The sequence below is a fragment of the Megascapheus bottae genome, chromosome 23 (genome assembly GCF_031878675.1).
Source record: "Megascapheus bottae isolate mThoBot1 chromosome 23, mThoBot2.hap1, whole genome shotgun sequence".
NCBI classification, from domain to species: Eukaryota; Metazoa; Chordata; class Mammalia; order Rodentia; family Geomyidae; genus Megascapheus; species Megascapheus bottae.
Genome location: NC_143531.1, coordinates 25,823,907 through 25,839,957, shown reverse-complemented (window position 1 = coordinate 25,839,957; position 16,051 = coordinate 25,823,907). Strand labels below are relative to the sequence as shown.

Sequence of the window (16,051 nt, the reverse complement as noted above, 5' to 3'; positions counted from 1 at the left end):
GAAATAATAACATTACAGGTAACGTCATGTCTTTACTTTTTATATTTCTCAAGGTTTTGCGTCCATTTCTTCTTCGTCGAATTAAGGCTGATGTGGAGAAGAGTTTGCCTCCCAAGAAGGAAGTCAAAATCTATGTAGGTCTCAGCAAAATGCAAAGGGAATGGTATGTGTTTTGTGATGTGTGACATCACTATTTTCTCATTTTTACTCGTGCAGCAGTTGATTGGTACGATGTTTTAGTTTCTGTGTTTATGGAGTTCCTGTTGACTGAATTGAACCTGAATTGATCAGAGTGACTTCGGGTTTACCCACCATATTTATAAAGTCTTGAATGAATATGGATGGAAGCATAGTGACTATGGATTCATGTACCTAAAAATTAAATGTAGGATGTAATTTATGAACGATCTGTAAAAGAACCCAATTTGGGATTTGAATTTTTATTTGTATTTATTTAGTTATTTTGGAGCCAGTACTAGAGCTTAAATTTATTTTTCCCCTATATTTTTTATTGCAGTTAATAGAAGGGTTACATTATATTCACCAGATAGAAAGTGCATTACTTCACAAACATATCTTGGAGGTCCTTTCATTTAGCATCATAGTATATGGCTTTATGTATCTAGGTTTTGCTCTATTATAAATCTCTGCTAGGAGAGCCCAAGGTTTCTTCTGATTAGGACAATTAAGGGAAATCATTGAGCCTATGTTCCTTTGAGTCTGGCTTACTTCACTTAATATAATTTTTTCGAAGTCTTTCCATATCCTTACAAATGGGGCGATGTCATTCTTTCTGACAGCAGCATAGAATTCCATTGTGTATAAATACCACATCTTGTTGATCCATTATCAACTGAGGGGCATCTGGGTTGGTTCCATATCTTTGCTATGTAAATAGAGCTTAAATTTAGAGGCCCTCTTTTTCATTCAAGGCTAGTGCTCTTACTAATTGAGCTTCAACTGGTTTTATGGTGGTCAGTTGCAGAGAAGAGCCTCACAGACTACCTGGTGTATGACACAGTCATAATTACTTACCTGGCATAAGTTGTGAGAAAAGTTACCCGTAGGTAACTTTTTTTCTATCATGCCATTGTCATGGAAAACTGTCTTCCTCTTGGGTCATGTGAAGCCAATCCCATCTGTTACAGCATTTAATAAATTTTGTATTGTAGGTATTTGTGGGCTGAGGTGGGGACAAGGGTAAGTATGTAAAGTGTCAGAGATTGGTCAGGAAACGTTTGAGCCCTCTCTCAAAATAAGCTTCTTGTCGATAGGTATACTAGGATATTAATGAAGGATATAGACATCCTAAACTCAGCAGGGAAGATGGACAAAATGAGGTTACTGAATATCCTGATGCAGCTGAGGAAATGTTGTAATCACCCATACCTCTTTGACGGAGCTGAACCTGGCCCCCCTTACACAACGGACATGCATCTGGTTACCAACAGCGGCAAGATGGTGGTACTGGACAAGTTGCTTCCCAAGTTAAAAGAGCAAGGTATCTGTCATCTTGGTAGCAAATTGAGAAGGAACTGTGAAATCCTGTGAAATGACTGCTTGAAACTTTCACTTTCTAATATCGAAGTGTCAAATATTAAAAACCTGTGTAGATCCCAGCTACACCGGAGGATGTGGTTGGAAGATTGAGCTCTGAAATCTATCCAGGCAGAAAGTTCTTTAGACTCCAGTCTCCAGAGTCACCAGTGATCGTGGAGCTGGAGGAATGACAAAAGTGATGGAGAGAGTACAAGCTGAGCAGGTGGAAGGCCCAGAGTTCAAACTCCAGTACTGGCAGAAAAAATAAAACAAAAGCAACACCACAAAGCCATATTACATACATTGTGGCTAAGATCCTCTGTTTGAATTTTAGGCCTTGATTCTTCTCGAAGGTGATAAATGCTAATAGCACCAGCAACCACAGTTGTGGATTTAGGGGCAAGTTCTTATTTTATATCAGATTTCCTAGAAAAAAGTTCATGTGTGTTTGTTCGATTGTTTAATACCAAGAACGCATATCTTTATACAGTTCACAGATGCTTTGTTAGATAGTGGTGGGGTTTTTGTTCATGGTGGTGATTTCCATTTATTTAAATTTTTAACTGAATGTTACTTACATGAGCTTAGAACAGTTCTAACTATGCTTAATTTTTTTTGTGTGAAAATGTACATAGCTATATTTAGATTACTTAACTGTAGAACTTGGTGTGAAGACAGCTTCAGCAGTAACAAACATTGAAAATTTGTATATGTTACACTTTTTCTTCTAGAACATTTGAAATGTACCCTAAACAATGCAGTAATTTAGAAATTATTACATGGCTCTTCTACAAAATTTTGCTGATTCCATATTAAGAATAGAGTTGGTTTTCATATTTCCATTTGTGTTTCTATGTATTAATTTGAGTGGGAAAGATAATTGTCCAAGGTGGTTTCCTTTTATAATGACTATCAAAAATATAGATTGTCGGTGAGGTGTGTTTTTTTTTGTTTTTTGGTTTTTTTTTGCCAGTCCTAGGCTTGAGCTCAGGGCCTGAGCACTGTCCCTGGATTTTCTCAAGGCTTGGGCTCTACCACTTGAGCCTCAGCACCACTTCTGGCTTTTTTTCTATGTATGTGGTATCAAGGAATTGAACCCGGGTCTTCGTGCATGCTAGGCAAGCACTCTACCACTGGGCCTTTGGGCTTCATGCTTGCTAGACAGGTGCTCTTATCACTTGAGCCACAATCATTCTATTTTTATAACTTTTTATGAAAAGTATATTTTCTAATGCTTTTCTTTGCACGATTGATTATTAAAGAAATTTAATTGATGGGGAAGAGTGGCAGAAACTTGATAGAAATGCCTAGATGTTATTGAAAACTATATTGAACCACCGGGCGGTGGAGACTTGATCTTCCTCATGCATTCACATGTGTGAATGTGTGACCTGAGACAGCCACATCCTTTGAGAGATCATGTCACAAGCAGCTGTTTTTCACAATGACCCTCTCACCTTCAAACGTTTTGAAGGCATTATGTGGCTGGCTTTAAAAACAATAGGCAAGCTGGGTGTAGTGGCTCACACCTATAATCCTAGCTACTTCTGGAGGATGAAATCTGAGGATTGAGGTTCAAGGCCAGCCTGGCACAGAAAGGGCTCTTATCTCCAATTAAGCACCATAAAGCTGGAAGTGGCGCTGTGGCTCAAGGGGTAAGGCGGTATCCTTGAGCTGAAGAGCTCAGGGACAGCGCCCAGGCCCAGAGTTTAAGTCCCACAACTGACCCAGAAGTAAAATGCGTTTGTGGCCCATAGGTTGGATTGTGTCTTCAGAACCAGAATGTGCTTTGGAGAATGTAGAGGGCGATGTGCATGAAAGAGGTTTTCTCAGGTGATAGAAGACAGGTGAGGTAACCAGCTAATGGTTCTCTCAGGCTCCTGTAGCAGAGATGGGAGAAGAATGTGACTATTCCTTTTCAATTTGTGCCATGATGGAAAAGTAATGGATAATGATTGATTTTGGTGGTAACATTAACGATGCCATTTTTTTTTTTTCTTGGCAAACTATCCTAGAATTAAAGGTAAGAGTTAGTTAGAATTTTTCTACTTTGGAAGCGTCTCATGATATGCTTTCATCCCAATAGGCTCACGAGTACTAATCTTCAGTCAGATGACAAGAGTTTTGGACATTTTGGAAGATTACTGCATGTGGAGAAATTACGAGTACTGTCGGTTGGATGGACAGACACCCCATGATGAAAGACAGGTGAGTAAAATTCTAGTAAAATTCTCTACGTTGAGCCTGGTGTGTTGTCCCCCACCCCCACGCCCAGGTATTTAGGAGGCTTAGGCAAGAGTTTGAGCCCATCCTGGGCAGCATGAGACAGAGAGCTCACATCCACACTGGTCTTGTTTCCTGTCCACAGGACTCCATCATTGCGTACAATGAGCCAAACAGCACCAAGTTTGTTTTCATGTTAAGCACGCGTGCTGGTGGCCTGGGCATCAACCTCGCTACTGCTGATGTAGTCATTTTATATGACTCAGATTGGAATCCCCAAGTGGATCTTCAGGCTATGGTAAGAATTAAGTACATTTAATCTATGCTCAGTAGACATTATTTTGTTATTTTTAGGCAAAATGATTTTACAGGGTTACGCTTCTACTTCTGACTAAGTTTACAGCATTGCACTTCTAACTTCTATGAAATGTATATTTCCTGACCTAATGGTGCAGTGAGGGTATGTTGAATACCGTTTTTTATCTGAATCAGGTATGTCCATCTTATTGTTCTCAAGATCCAGAACCTTCCCTGTTGTATATATCCTGACTGAGGCTTACTCAGAAGTTTTTAGTGGAGTAGATCTCAGAGCACTCTCACGTTGATGGGTCAGAACAGAAATGTAGAAGCCTAAGCAGTTGCAAGGGAACTGCAAAATGAGCGTATAGTTCTGTCCTAGAAGAAAAGGGAAATGATTTGATCTCTGCCATTTGGGGTGCTTAAAATTCACAGCCTTTTGGGGGACATCTGATTAGATCAGGAAGGTAATTCTTAAATTGAGAGGTTTATGACCCATCAATGAATGTGAAAAGGTACAGATTCTTTAGATGGTAGTGTCCATAAAAAGCAATTTTATGAAAACTTGACTCTTTGTAAGGGTGGCTAGTGAAATTGACAAGGCAAAATACAAATGGCATCCAGAGTAACTTAGTTACTTGTAAATTAGTTTATTTATAACATTTGATTTAAATGCTGTTATTATACATTGTTTGTACAAGGAGGTCACTGTGACATTTGCACATGTCACGTTGTGCCCCAGCCTCACCCCATCACTTCTGTATCCTATTTTCCCCTTAAACTGCTTCAGAAGGTTTCTTCGTTGTATTTTCACACATGTAAACAAATGACTAGGATTGTTGTAGCTTGTGGAGCCCATTTTTATGTCACTTTTTCCCCTGATAAATGGAAAGTAAGACTTGATTTAGGTAGAAACATACTTTGAATTTAAACCTAACAGCTTTTATAGAATCATGTATCTTCAAATTTAAAAGTTACAATTTTGCTTGTATTAATCTGCATATGTTTTATGTGATGGTTTCTGAAAGATTCCATTGTGATGTGCTTTATATTTAGACATGTTTTCCTCGTGAGAAAATGAATTATTTTGAGAATCTTTTATTATAGGTTCTGACATAATTGAAAAACTAGGAATATTTTAATTTTGTCAGTGTGCAGTTTCTTATTATTTGGCTGTTTCATTGTATTTAAAATAACTTGGTAAATCACTTAGGACCGAGCACACAGAATTGGACAAACAAAGACCGTCAGAGTGTTCCGTTTTATAACTGATAACACAGTGGAAGAAAGAATAGTGGAACGTGCTGAGATGAAACTCAGACTGGACTCCATAGTTATTCAGCAAGGTAGGCTTTGAACTTTATCAAGCTGATTGGAGAAACTTTTGTATCTTTTTTTTTTTTCCTGGTATTTTTGGGGGGGAAGAGAGAGAGTGTGTGTGTGTACAGTGGAGCTAGAATACTGCTAATCACGGCTCTTGTTCCTATCACTTGAGCCACATCTCCTCTGGCTCTTTGCTGGTTAATTCAAGGTAAGTGTCTTCAGAGCTGTCTACTCAGCCTATCTTCAGACCAGAATCCCCAGATCTCCACTTCCTGAGTAGACAAGGGCGTACAGGCATGAGCCACCCCAGCTCCTGGCACTGCATGTTCTGATTAAAATAACAGAGTTTTAGAAGCTTTCCGTTTTTTAGAACAATGTTTTTATCAGGTTGTTACTTGTTGCAGTTTTTGTATAAAGTCTGATGTACCTTTTTTACCTCTCACTTTTTTCTAAGAAAAAGCTAACTTTAAGACTAGGAATAGCACCTTCTCATCAGAAAAGGAATCACAGTGTTTGTAGTGCTTCACATGGGTTGAAATTTTTTCCTTAATTTGATTTTTAAATATTTTAGATACTGTGTTTACCTCACAAAACATTTTATCGAGCTGATACACATCAAGTGGGACTGAAAATAAATACATAAAGGCTCATACCTGTAATCCTAGCTACTCAGGAGGCTCAGATCTGAACATCATGGTTCAAAGCCAGCCCGGCACTGAAGTCCAGATCTTTATCTCCAGTTAATCACTAGAAAACTGAAAACAGTACTGTGATAGAATGCTAGCCTTAAGCTAAAGTGCTCAGGACCAGCGCCCAGGCCCAGCGTTCAAGCCTCGCAACTGACAAAAAAAATATGCCCATGCTTTAGAAATAGTTTAAGTCCTAGTTAATTGAAAATTTGTCATTAACAAAATAGGAAAATGATCAGAAGTGAACTAACAGTGAACAGGAATGATATTTGAGGTAAACTTACATTTCATATTGAAAATTCCATGCTTCCAGTAAAATAAAGCTTGTTTGGATAATGTTGTTAACCGTCATTTTCAGGGAGGCTTGTTGATCAAAATCTGAACAAAATTGGGAAAGATGAGATGCTTCAGATGATACGACATGGTGCCACTCATGTGTTTGCCTCGAAGGAGAGCGAAATCACTGATGAGGACATCGATGGCATTCTGGAACGGGGCGCAAAGAAGGTGAGCCACAGCGCCACACACACGCTGCCCTCAGTCTGGGGTGCAGCCCACTCTGCCTGTGGGGTCCTCCCGTCCTCCCGCTGTAAAAAAAGCATTGCTGTGCAGTGTAAACTCCCAGCTCTTCCCCTCCACAGTTGTCATTTTGCTTCCCCTTTAGACGGCGGAAATGAATGAAAAGCTCTCCAAGATGGGTGAAAGCTCACTTAGGAACTTCACAATGGACACCGAGTCAAGTGTTTATAACTTCGAAGGAGAAGACTACAGAGAAAAACAAAAGGTATGTCAGAATGGGAACTTGAATTTCCATTCGTTTTGCAGTGCTTTTGTAATTTCGTCTTTAAGAGCGATCAGTTCTGTTTGTTCATATCTAATTTTTTCATTACTTTAGTACTTTTGTGTGGTAAACTGATTGTATGTGTGCATCTGCACACCACATCAGTCCTGGGGTTTGAACTCAGGGCCTGGTCACTGTTCCTCAACTTCTTCAAGGTTAGCATTTTACCACTTAGGCCACAACATGACTTCCCAGCTTTTTCTGAGTAGTTAATTGGAGTCCCATGGATTATACATACTGCCAAGGCCGGCTTCAAACCCTGATCCTCAGATCTGAAACCTCTCCCCAGCAGCTAGGATTATAGGCATGAACCACCAGTGTGTGGCTTGATTTTTTTATTTTAAGTTTATGCAATGAAGTTTATAGCACACTGCAAATTACCTTCTTATGTGCAAAAGAGTATAATTTGAGATACTTATCAATAGAATTGGTAGGGGTTAAGACAAATTTTTCCTAATCATTAGTAATACATGCTAATATGGAAAGAAATGGTGACATGTGAGTAAAAAGGAAGAAAAATATAATTCCTCCTAGAGTTTTTCTGGTTAACATTGATTGATAAGTATGTCTTCAGATTTCTTTCCTGGATTTACTTTTCACTCTCGTCCAACAGAATTAATTATTCACTGGGGCAAAAGGAAGTCTGCGCCTTTGAATGTAGAACCTGTAGTCCAGGATTTCATGAGTGCATTATTTATGCACATCGTGTGCCTGAGTGGTGTGTTTCCATGCATAATAAGCACTGCCCATTCCAATTGTTTCCCACCTGCTAGATCGCATTCACAGAGTGGATTGAGCCTCCTAAGCGAGAGAGGAAGGCCAACTATGCTGTCGATGCGTACTTCAGGGAAGCGCTCCGTGTCAGCGAGCCGAAGGCACCCAAGGTGAGTCCGTGCCTGTTAGTGCATCGTTACAGCAAGGGAAGATCAAGACTCACACTTTGTGTGGTTTTTGTATAGATTGCCCCCTTCCATTCTTCTGTAAAATTTTAAGTTAATTTGGGGTGATCGGTTTGTTTGTTCTTTTGGGTCAGTGTTTACTGTGCCATGCTTTCAGTTCCTTAAGAATTGGCTGTCATGGTTTATGAAATGACAAAGAGAAATAAGTAGGGGTATTTTTTTGTTGTATGTTTGTTTTTATCTTAATGGACAATGCTGTGCTTATTTTTCCTTAGGCTCCTAGACCTCCCAAACAGCCCAATGTTCAGGATTTCCAGTTCTTCCCTCCACGTTTATTTGAATTGTTAGAAAAAGAAATTCTGTACTACAGAAAAACTATTGGGTACAAGGTAAGTGAAATTCTGCTTCGTGAAAGGTGTAGACACTGGTCATTAGTACTTTGAGCCCAAAAGGGTATCGGCGCTATCCTGGTTGTGTATGTTGAACATGTGGAATTGTTTTTCATTAAAACACTTGTTCTACTGTTTTTATCATGTTACTGGTGTGTTTTCCTTCATGGTTGGATTGAACTTGTGAAATGTGTGTCTGTTAGGACTTTAATCCATTGCATGTTCTTTAAATGTGCTGATTGCTGGCATCGTTCTCAGGTACCGCGAAGTCCTGACCTACCCAATGCAGCACAGGCACAGAAGGAAGAGCAGCTCAAAATCGATGAGGCAGAACCACTTAATGATGAAGAGTTAGAAGAGAAGGAGAAGCTGTTGACACAGGTACAGGCTGCAGTCAGCACAACGTTACTAACAGTTATTTTGTCAGTTACTGTGTTAGGTTGTGTTAGTACTGTGAAGGTGCATTAGCTCCATAGGAGAGCATTTGCCAAGCATGCAGGAGGCCCTGTAAGAGCTGGTGCTGGCAGCTCACACCTGCAATCACTACCCCAGAGGCTGAGAACTGAGGATGGTGGTTCAAAACCAGCTCAGACAGGAAGTCTGCCAGTTGACCACCAGAAGACCCAAAGTGGAGCTGTGGCTCAGTGGTAGAGTACCATCCTGGTGCAAAAATGAACCTCAGGGACAGAGCCCAGGCCCTGAGTTCAAGCCCCACAACTGACAACAACAAAAAAAAAGGGAAGAAAGCTAATGAGGGAAAACAGACTCACTGAAGATGGTAAAACTTGGGTGAATTCTGTGTTTGGTTTGGTAACTTGTCAACATGATTGAGAAGATTCTGGATTTGTCTTTGGTGTTCTTTTGACACCTTCTTTTCAGTGTTCCCATCTTTCCCATTGTATGGTTACCATTCTCAATTAAAAATACCTTCCTGGTACCGATTGTCAACCTTCCAGACTCATTACAGAGTCTAGCTCTTGATTTACCTTGAAAGCTCTGTGCTCTCAGTTTTCTTTTACGGGCATCTTTGCATTTCAGCTTATAGCTACTCTTCCTTATGACATCTTTGCATGCAGCATTCCTTTTATTTTATTTTATTTTTTGCCAGTCCTAGGGCTTGAACTCAGGACCTGGGCACTGCGCAAGGGCATTCTTAAAGATAGTGCTCTACCACTTGAGCCACAGCACCACTTCTGGCTTTTTTTGGGGGGGTGGGGGGGGTATGTGGTACTGAGGAATCAAACCCAGGACTTTGTGGATGCTAGGCAAACATTCTAGCACCGGTAGGCCACATTTTGGCCAGTATTATTTCTTTCAATAAACACTAATGTGTTGGTAAAAGTGTGTATGTATACAAGTTAAGCACTCTGAAAAGAACTTAATAACTTGGACCTAGGAGTAGTTAAAATTTTTATCTGTAATTTTCAACTGCATAGGTAAAGTGTAATGGCTTTCTTTCCAGGTATAATGTGCTATGATTAAACATTTCATTCTTTGCTTTGTAGGGATTTACTAATTGGAATAAGAGAGATTTTAACCAGTTCATCAAAGCCAATGAGAAGTGGGGTCGTGATGATATTGAAAACATAGCAAGAGAAGTAGAAGGGAAAACTCCAGAAGAAGTTATTGAATACTCAGGTAATACTTTTATTATTTGAACATACAAGAATGTTGTTAGCCTTTGGAGGTTATCAACTTTTAGAAACTTCTTATTTTATTAACTTTGAATTGATCAGCTAATTTTGTGATAGCCTAGCATGTTCATTAAAATATGACCTGGTTGTTTTATTTGAAAACATTTTGTGTGTGCCTGTGCGTGTGTGTGCTCATGTATGTGTATACATGCTGGCACAGGCCTGAACTTAAGGTCTTGAACTCCTGCTTGGCTTATAAATTTTTCTGCCTGGGCTGCCTTTGAACTGTGATATTTTGATCTAAGCCTCTGGAGTAATTAGGACTATAGGCATAAGTTACCATTGCTCAGTTTTCAATTGACTTTTTGCCCGTGGCTAGTGTCTCTGAGCTGTATCTCCAGTGTACCTTTAGTGCTAGATTTTTTTTTTTTCTTTCTGTGGGTCATGGGACTTGAACTCTGGCTTGGCTGTCTCTGAGCTCTTAACTCAAGGTTACCACCCTACCCCTGAGCCTGGGCATTGCCTTGAGCTCTTCAGCTCAAGACTACCACCCTACCCTTGAGTCAAGCCCCTTGAGACTCTTATCTCCAATTAATCACTAGAGAAGAGGAAGTAGGGCTATGGCTCCATGGGTAAGTTGGTAGCCTTGAGCTGAAGAGCTCAGGGACAACACCCAGGCCAAGTTCAAGCCCCATAATCCACCAAAAAAAAAAAAGTCTTAGGTCCTTTTGTACCCAGGCTGGCTTTGAACCTTGATCCTCAGATCTTAGCCTCCTGAGTAGCTAGGATTACAGGCCTGAGCAACCACGCCTGGCTTACTGCTAGATTTTTTGGTAACAGTTGCCAAATAGCTTTAATCAGAATCATAGTAGCTAAGATTAAAGGTGTGAACCTAGCTAGATTTGTTGTTGTTCTTTAGCCCAATTAACTATATCCACAAAACCCAGAATTGGTCACTGAACAATGGCACTTCAATTTTTGTTTCATACTAAATATGTATAGTTTATGCCATGGTAAGAATGCATACTCTTAGAATAGCAATATTTAAGGGGTGGAAGAAAACCTTTAATACGCAGAATTGTTTTCTCACATTTAAGAGAACTGAAAAATTATAGATGAGTTACTTCTTTTCTACTATTAAATGTAGAATAAGTGAAAGCGTTTCTTAGTCCTTAGCAAATAAATTATATATACATGTGTCTATATTGCAAGTGTTTTAATTTTCTCCTTTGTACCCTCCATCTGTCCACTGGTTCCTTGGTAGCTGTGTTCTGGGAAAGATGCAATGAGCTCCAGGACATAGAGAAGATTATGGCCCAGATAGAGAGGGGAGAGGCAAGAATCCAAAGAAGAATAAGTATCAAAAAAGCACTTGATACAAAGGTACTTACTATGTGCATAAATATGGTAGTTACTGCTCTGTGAATATGAATTGCAGTAATTTGGGGGGTGGGAAGAATGCTGATACCAGGACTTTAACTCAGGCTGGTGTTGTTCTTTAGCTTTTTCCATCAAGACTGGCGCTCTGCCACTTGAGCTACACATCCACTTCTGTCTTTTTTACTGGTTAGAAATGGGAGTTTCTCAGGTTTGTCTCCCTGGGCTTAGTTAGAACCATGATTTTCATATCTTACAATGTGAGCCACAAATGTGTGGCTCTAAAGTAACTTAAAAAAGAAAAGGAATGAGGGTTTAAAATTATTTCAGAGATAAATGGTCAAATGTTAAAGAGCCTGTGTGGTCAAAGACACTAACTAGGCTTAGGTCCTTCCTAAGTCACATCAGGAAGTTCTGAGTCTATATTTCTCCAGAAAATAATTAACCACCATAAAAGTTTTATAAGAAGACGTACAATTGAGATTCTCAGGCAGAATATTCTGATGATATGTATAGTTATTGACAAAATTTTGTTTCCATAGATTGGCCGGTACAAAGCACCTTTTCATCAGCTGAGAATATCGTATGGCACTAACAAAGGGAAAAACTACACTGAAGAGGAGGATCGATTTCTCATCTGCATGCTTCACAAACTCGGATTTGACAAGGAGAACGTTTATGATGAACTGCGACAGTGTATTCGAAACTCCCCTCAGTTCAGATTTGATTGGTTTCTTAAGTCCAGAACTGCAATGGTGAGTTCTCTAGTTTATGTAATAGAGCAGAATTCAGAATTTATTTACCCGTCACTCTTTAGCTTTGAGGTGACTGATCAGAAATTGCATACTTATTAAAAAAAAATAACTCATATCCACAGCTTGCATATCTAACACATACGTATCTTAAAAAGCTTATTCGTTAGTCCCAACCGCTAATGCCACATACATTTTAGTGTTGCTGGGTTTGACATTTTAGCAGTTTGTGAGTGCCTTCAAGTGGCCCAGTGTGGAGAAACACTTGCCTTATGTGGATTTGATGCCTGGTTTTGTTTATCCCTTTTGTGTCTGGAAAAGAGATGGCTCCTTTCCTTCAGTAATTGAGCGGTTTTGAACTTTTTAAACTCCTGAATTGTGTTCTGCAAGAAAGGTACAGATCATGAAATGCTGACGGGTACAAGTTTACTGTGGATTGTATCACACAGGAGCTCCAGCGGCGGTGTAACACCCTCATCACCTTGATTGAAAGGGAGAACATGGAGCTGGAGGAGAAGGAAAAGGCCGAGAAGAAGAAGCGTGGACCAAAGCCTACAGTAAGTGCTCATGAGCAGGGGAAGACTTGAAGATTATACAATATATGTATTGGCTTGAACTCAGGGCCTGGGCACTGTCCTTGGACGCTTTTTGCTTAAGGCTAGCACTATGCTTCTTGAGCCACAGAGCCACTTCCAGCTTTTTCTTAGTATGTGGCGCTAAGGAATTGAACCCAAGGCTTTGTGCATGCTAGGAGAGCACTCTATGACTAGGCCATGCTCCCAGCCCCCTGCCTTTTTTAAAAAAGTAGTTGTACTCTTGGCTTTCATTGATATTAATAGCCACTATCGTTTGCAAATACTACAGTTACGTCTTCTGAGATTATAAACTGAAACTTGGTTGCCCTATGTAGGGAAAATCTTATTAGGGGTTTCTAACAGGGGAAAGTATGTCCTATGAATGTCAGAATATACACTCCTTGTTGGGAATACATGCAATAGTCTTAGGATATTTATGACAAGGAAATAGCTTTCTAACCTCTAAAGTGTCACTCACTGCCCCGTTATCTCTTAGCAGTGTGGAGGCAAGCATTTTAAGGGTGGAAAGTTGTCGCTGGATAGTTAGTTTGGGAAATTTGGACATTGGTTAGCTAGTTGTTGAAAGATTTATTATGTCTTGGAGTGTTGTACTTAGCAGCCACTGTAATGTACAGCCATGTGGCTAGACAATGTCATGGCTATTGTGACTTGTCATGAGACGTAATTAATATTTGTGTTTGTTTATAGACACAGAAACGAAAGATGGACGGAGCCCCTGATGGTCGAGGAAGGAAAAAGAAGCTGAAGCTATGAACGCGTGTTTGTTTCATAATCACTAACTTTAAACTAGTAGTTCTTTAATTTACGGGTCTTCATAAGATGTACTGTACAATGCTGAATTGTTATGTCATTCAAAGACATCAGGTTCATCTGTTTACTGAGCTAGAAATGTAGTATGTAGTTTCACTTTTTTAAATGCAACAGCTGTGCTGAAAATTTTTTTATCATTAACTTGAAGTAATAAAATAGGCTTCATTTATTAATAAATGTTTCATTTGATTTATTTTTCTATTATAGTTCCATTTGTGAAGTTTGTGGCTTTTTGTTATCCAGCTGTGATTTCTATGCTTGTGTGGCTTAAAAACAAGCAGACAGGTCATGGCATTGCAGATAGTGCTTGTCCTTCACTCCTGCTTAGTGGTGGAATGCCTTTACCTCCCTTTGCCTTCGCAGAAATGTCAGTAATTTCTTTGTAATGTTGTTGAGTCTCATCATAAGATCATGTAAACTACATTCTCCTTGCTTTATTGTAGAACAGGGGGAAAGACAAGCAAATGATAGTTTCTGTGCATATTTCTGTTCTGCTTTCTTTTCTGTAGTTGGTTCCGGAGTAAATATGCCCTCTTCTGTTGGACGAATGGCCTTTTAGTTGTATAGCCAAAGACAGTTTAGTATTATACCATTTTGTAAAAGGAATATTTTTTTTAAGTATTTGGTAAATATTTTGACAAATGACCTTTCCACACAGCCACAACTTAGAAAGATAATGTAGGAACTGAGGTGATTTTTTTTTTATTTTGAAAGAATCAGCCAAACTAAGGTGTGAATTTGTCATACTGTTAAAATTGGTAACAGAATGTATCCCTTTCCAGCTTATAGTATTTTTGAGTTTTTAGAGTAAATGCAAATTTTATTTTATTATATTTTAAAATAATTTCTAAGTGTTAGTAGGACTGAGTATACTTCTAGTTTTTATTTCCTATGGAACAGACTTGATTAACTGGAGACCCTGAAGCAGGAATACCCAAATTGTAGTGTCAGGATTTTAGCTGTACCAGAGGCCTTTATGTGCTACATATAATTTGTATAAAGTTTTATATGTGCAAATTGGGTACATAAACAGTTCTCCATTTTTCTAAGGGAATGCAATAAATGTAGCATCGTGAATAAATATAACTTTTATAATCCTTAAAGTGGTCTATTCTTTCCATTTCTTTTAATTTTTTTTTCACTTTCTTTCTTAGGAAATGGTCTCCTGTAGATGTCTTCCTCTCAATTTTTTTAAGTTTTTAACTATTCCTCGCAAGTCATTAAAGGTTTCTGTTTTCTGCAGTGTGACTCTTACTCTGCCAATCTTGCCAAGAGGTGGGTGTCGGGGCCATAGCCACACCCTTTCTGAAAATTAGCTCCACAGTAACTCGAGCTCCTCCCGTGCTTCTCAAGTCGACTATATACAAGGTTTGAGGTTTTAATAGGTGTGTGAAACCACTACAGCCAAAGTGATTGAAAATGTAAGGCTGAAAGCCTTATGGAACTCACAAAAGCAATGGAGAAACTAGCAGGAAAAGGTACAGAGGGAAACACAGGAACAGTTTTGTGTCGATCTTGAGTTTGAAGGTTCAAATGTAACAACACGTGTAGTGAAAGAAATCATGTAATAACCAAATTGAGCCTTGCAGCTTAGCTAATGCTAGAGGTAACTTTTCTAGGGACCTTTTTGACTTTGTAAGATCAATTTTAAAATGTGTTTAATTCACCAAGCATAGTGGTACATGACTAATTTCAGCTCTTAGGATTTTGAGGCAGAATGATGGAGTTAAGGCCTAGGTCTACGTATGCATAGAAAGGTGCTGTCTCAAAAACCCACACACACAAGAAAGAAAACCAACAACAAATGTGGTAGAGCATTGGTGGTTCACTCCTGTAATCATAGCTACTCAGGAGGCTGAGATCTGAGGGTTGTGGTTTAAAGCCAGACCAGGTAGGAAAGTCCATGAGACTTTTATAAACTCCAGGAGACCTGGAGTGGAATTGTGGTTCAAGTGGTAGAGCACTAGTCTTGAGGCAACGAAAGAAAAAAGTGCTTAGTGTAATATCAGAGCATGCATGTGTTAATTATATAGCATAGACTTTTAAGAGATTCTGAACCAGTCCCTATACCAAATCAGTTCTCACCCTTTGCTTTAGTTCTTTCAAGAAATGAGCTGTATTTGCTCTGCAGCTTAAGACTGCCTGTGTTCATAGTTGGCCCTGTGCTCAGTGAAGGAACCTGGGGGCCCACTCAAAGCTCCGGGCCATCCTCTTCATGCACCAACACCTGCTCCATCAGCTCTTGCAAACGGAATGATTCTGATGCCTCCAGGTTGGAACGGGAGAAGCAGGACACTTTTGATGGGTGTCTTCACAGTATTCAGTAAGTGTTCTGAGTAGGCAGATGTTAGAAAAATGGATGGGTTCTCATAGGCATTTTCTGGGTTCTTGGGAAATCTGCGGCTCCCATCATTGGGCATCTCTTCAACTCCCATTTCTTGCACCAGCCTTTTCTATGTATGTGGTACTGAGGAATCGAACCTGGGTCTTTGTGCATGCTAGGCATACACTACAAACTCCTGGCCCCACTTCCAGCTTTTTGGTGGTTCATTGAAGATAAGAGTCTTAAACTTTCCTGCTCCAGTTGTCTTTGAACAGATCCCAGATCTTAATCTCCTTAGTAGCTCAGATTGTAGACATGAGATATCAATGCCTGGTTTAGGATTAGGTAATGGATACTAT

At 39.5% G+C, this 16,051-nt stretch overlaps 1 protein-coding gene across 1 annotated transcript in view; it reads left to right on the top strand.

The window, feature by feature from the left end:
* Smarca5 (SNF2 related chromatin remodeling ATPase 5) overlaps positions 1–14,472 on the top strand; it is a 31,408-nt gene extending 16,936 nt beyond the window's left edge. Inside the window, exons 10-24 of the mRNA XM_090356898.1 lie at positions 54–163; positions 1,275–1,501; positions 3,626–3,747; positions 3,908–4,060; positions 5,273–5,405; positions 6,430–6,578; positions 6,736–6,855; positions 7,686–7,796; positions 8,087–8,200; positions 8,459–8,581; positions 9,706–9,838; positions 11,099–11,217; positions 11,754–11,966; positions 12,413–12,520; positions 13,247–14,472. Coding sequence (XP_090213024.1) covers positions 54–163; positions 1,275–1,501; positions 3,626–3,747; positions 3,908–4,060; positions 5,273–5,405; positions 6,430–6,578; positions 6,736–6,855; positions 7,686–7,796; positions 8,087–8,200; positions 8,459–8,581; positions 9,706–9,838; positions 11,099–11,217; positions 11,754–11,966; positions 12,413–12,520; positions 13,247–13,312 — 2,001 coding nt within the window. The 3' untranslated portion in view covers positions 13,313–14,472. The remainder of the gene's footprint in view (positions 1–53; positions 164–1,274; positions 1,502–3,625; positions 3,748–3,907; positions 4,061–5,272; positions 5,406–6,429; positions 6,579–6,735; positions 6,856–7,685; positions 7,797–8,086; positions 8,201–8,458; positions 8,582–9,705; positions 9,839–11,098; positions 11,218–11,753; positions 11,967–12,412; positions 12,521–13,246) is intronic.
* The last annotated feature ends 1,579 nt before the right edge of the window (positions 14,473–16,051 follow it).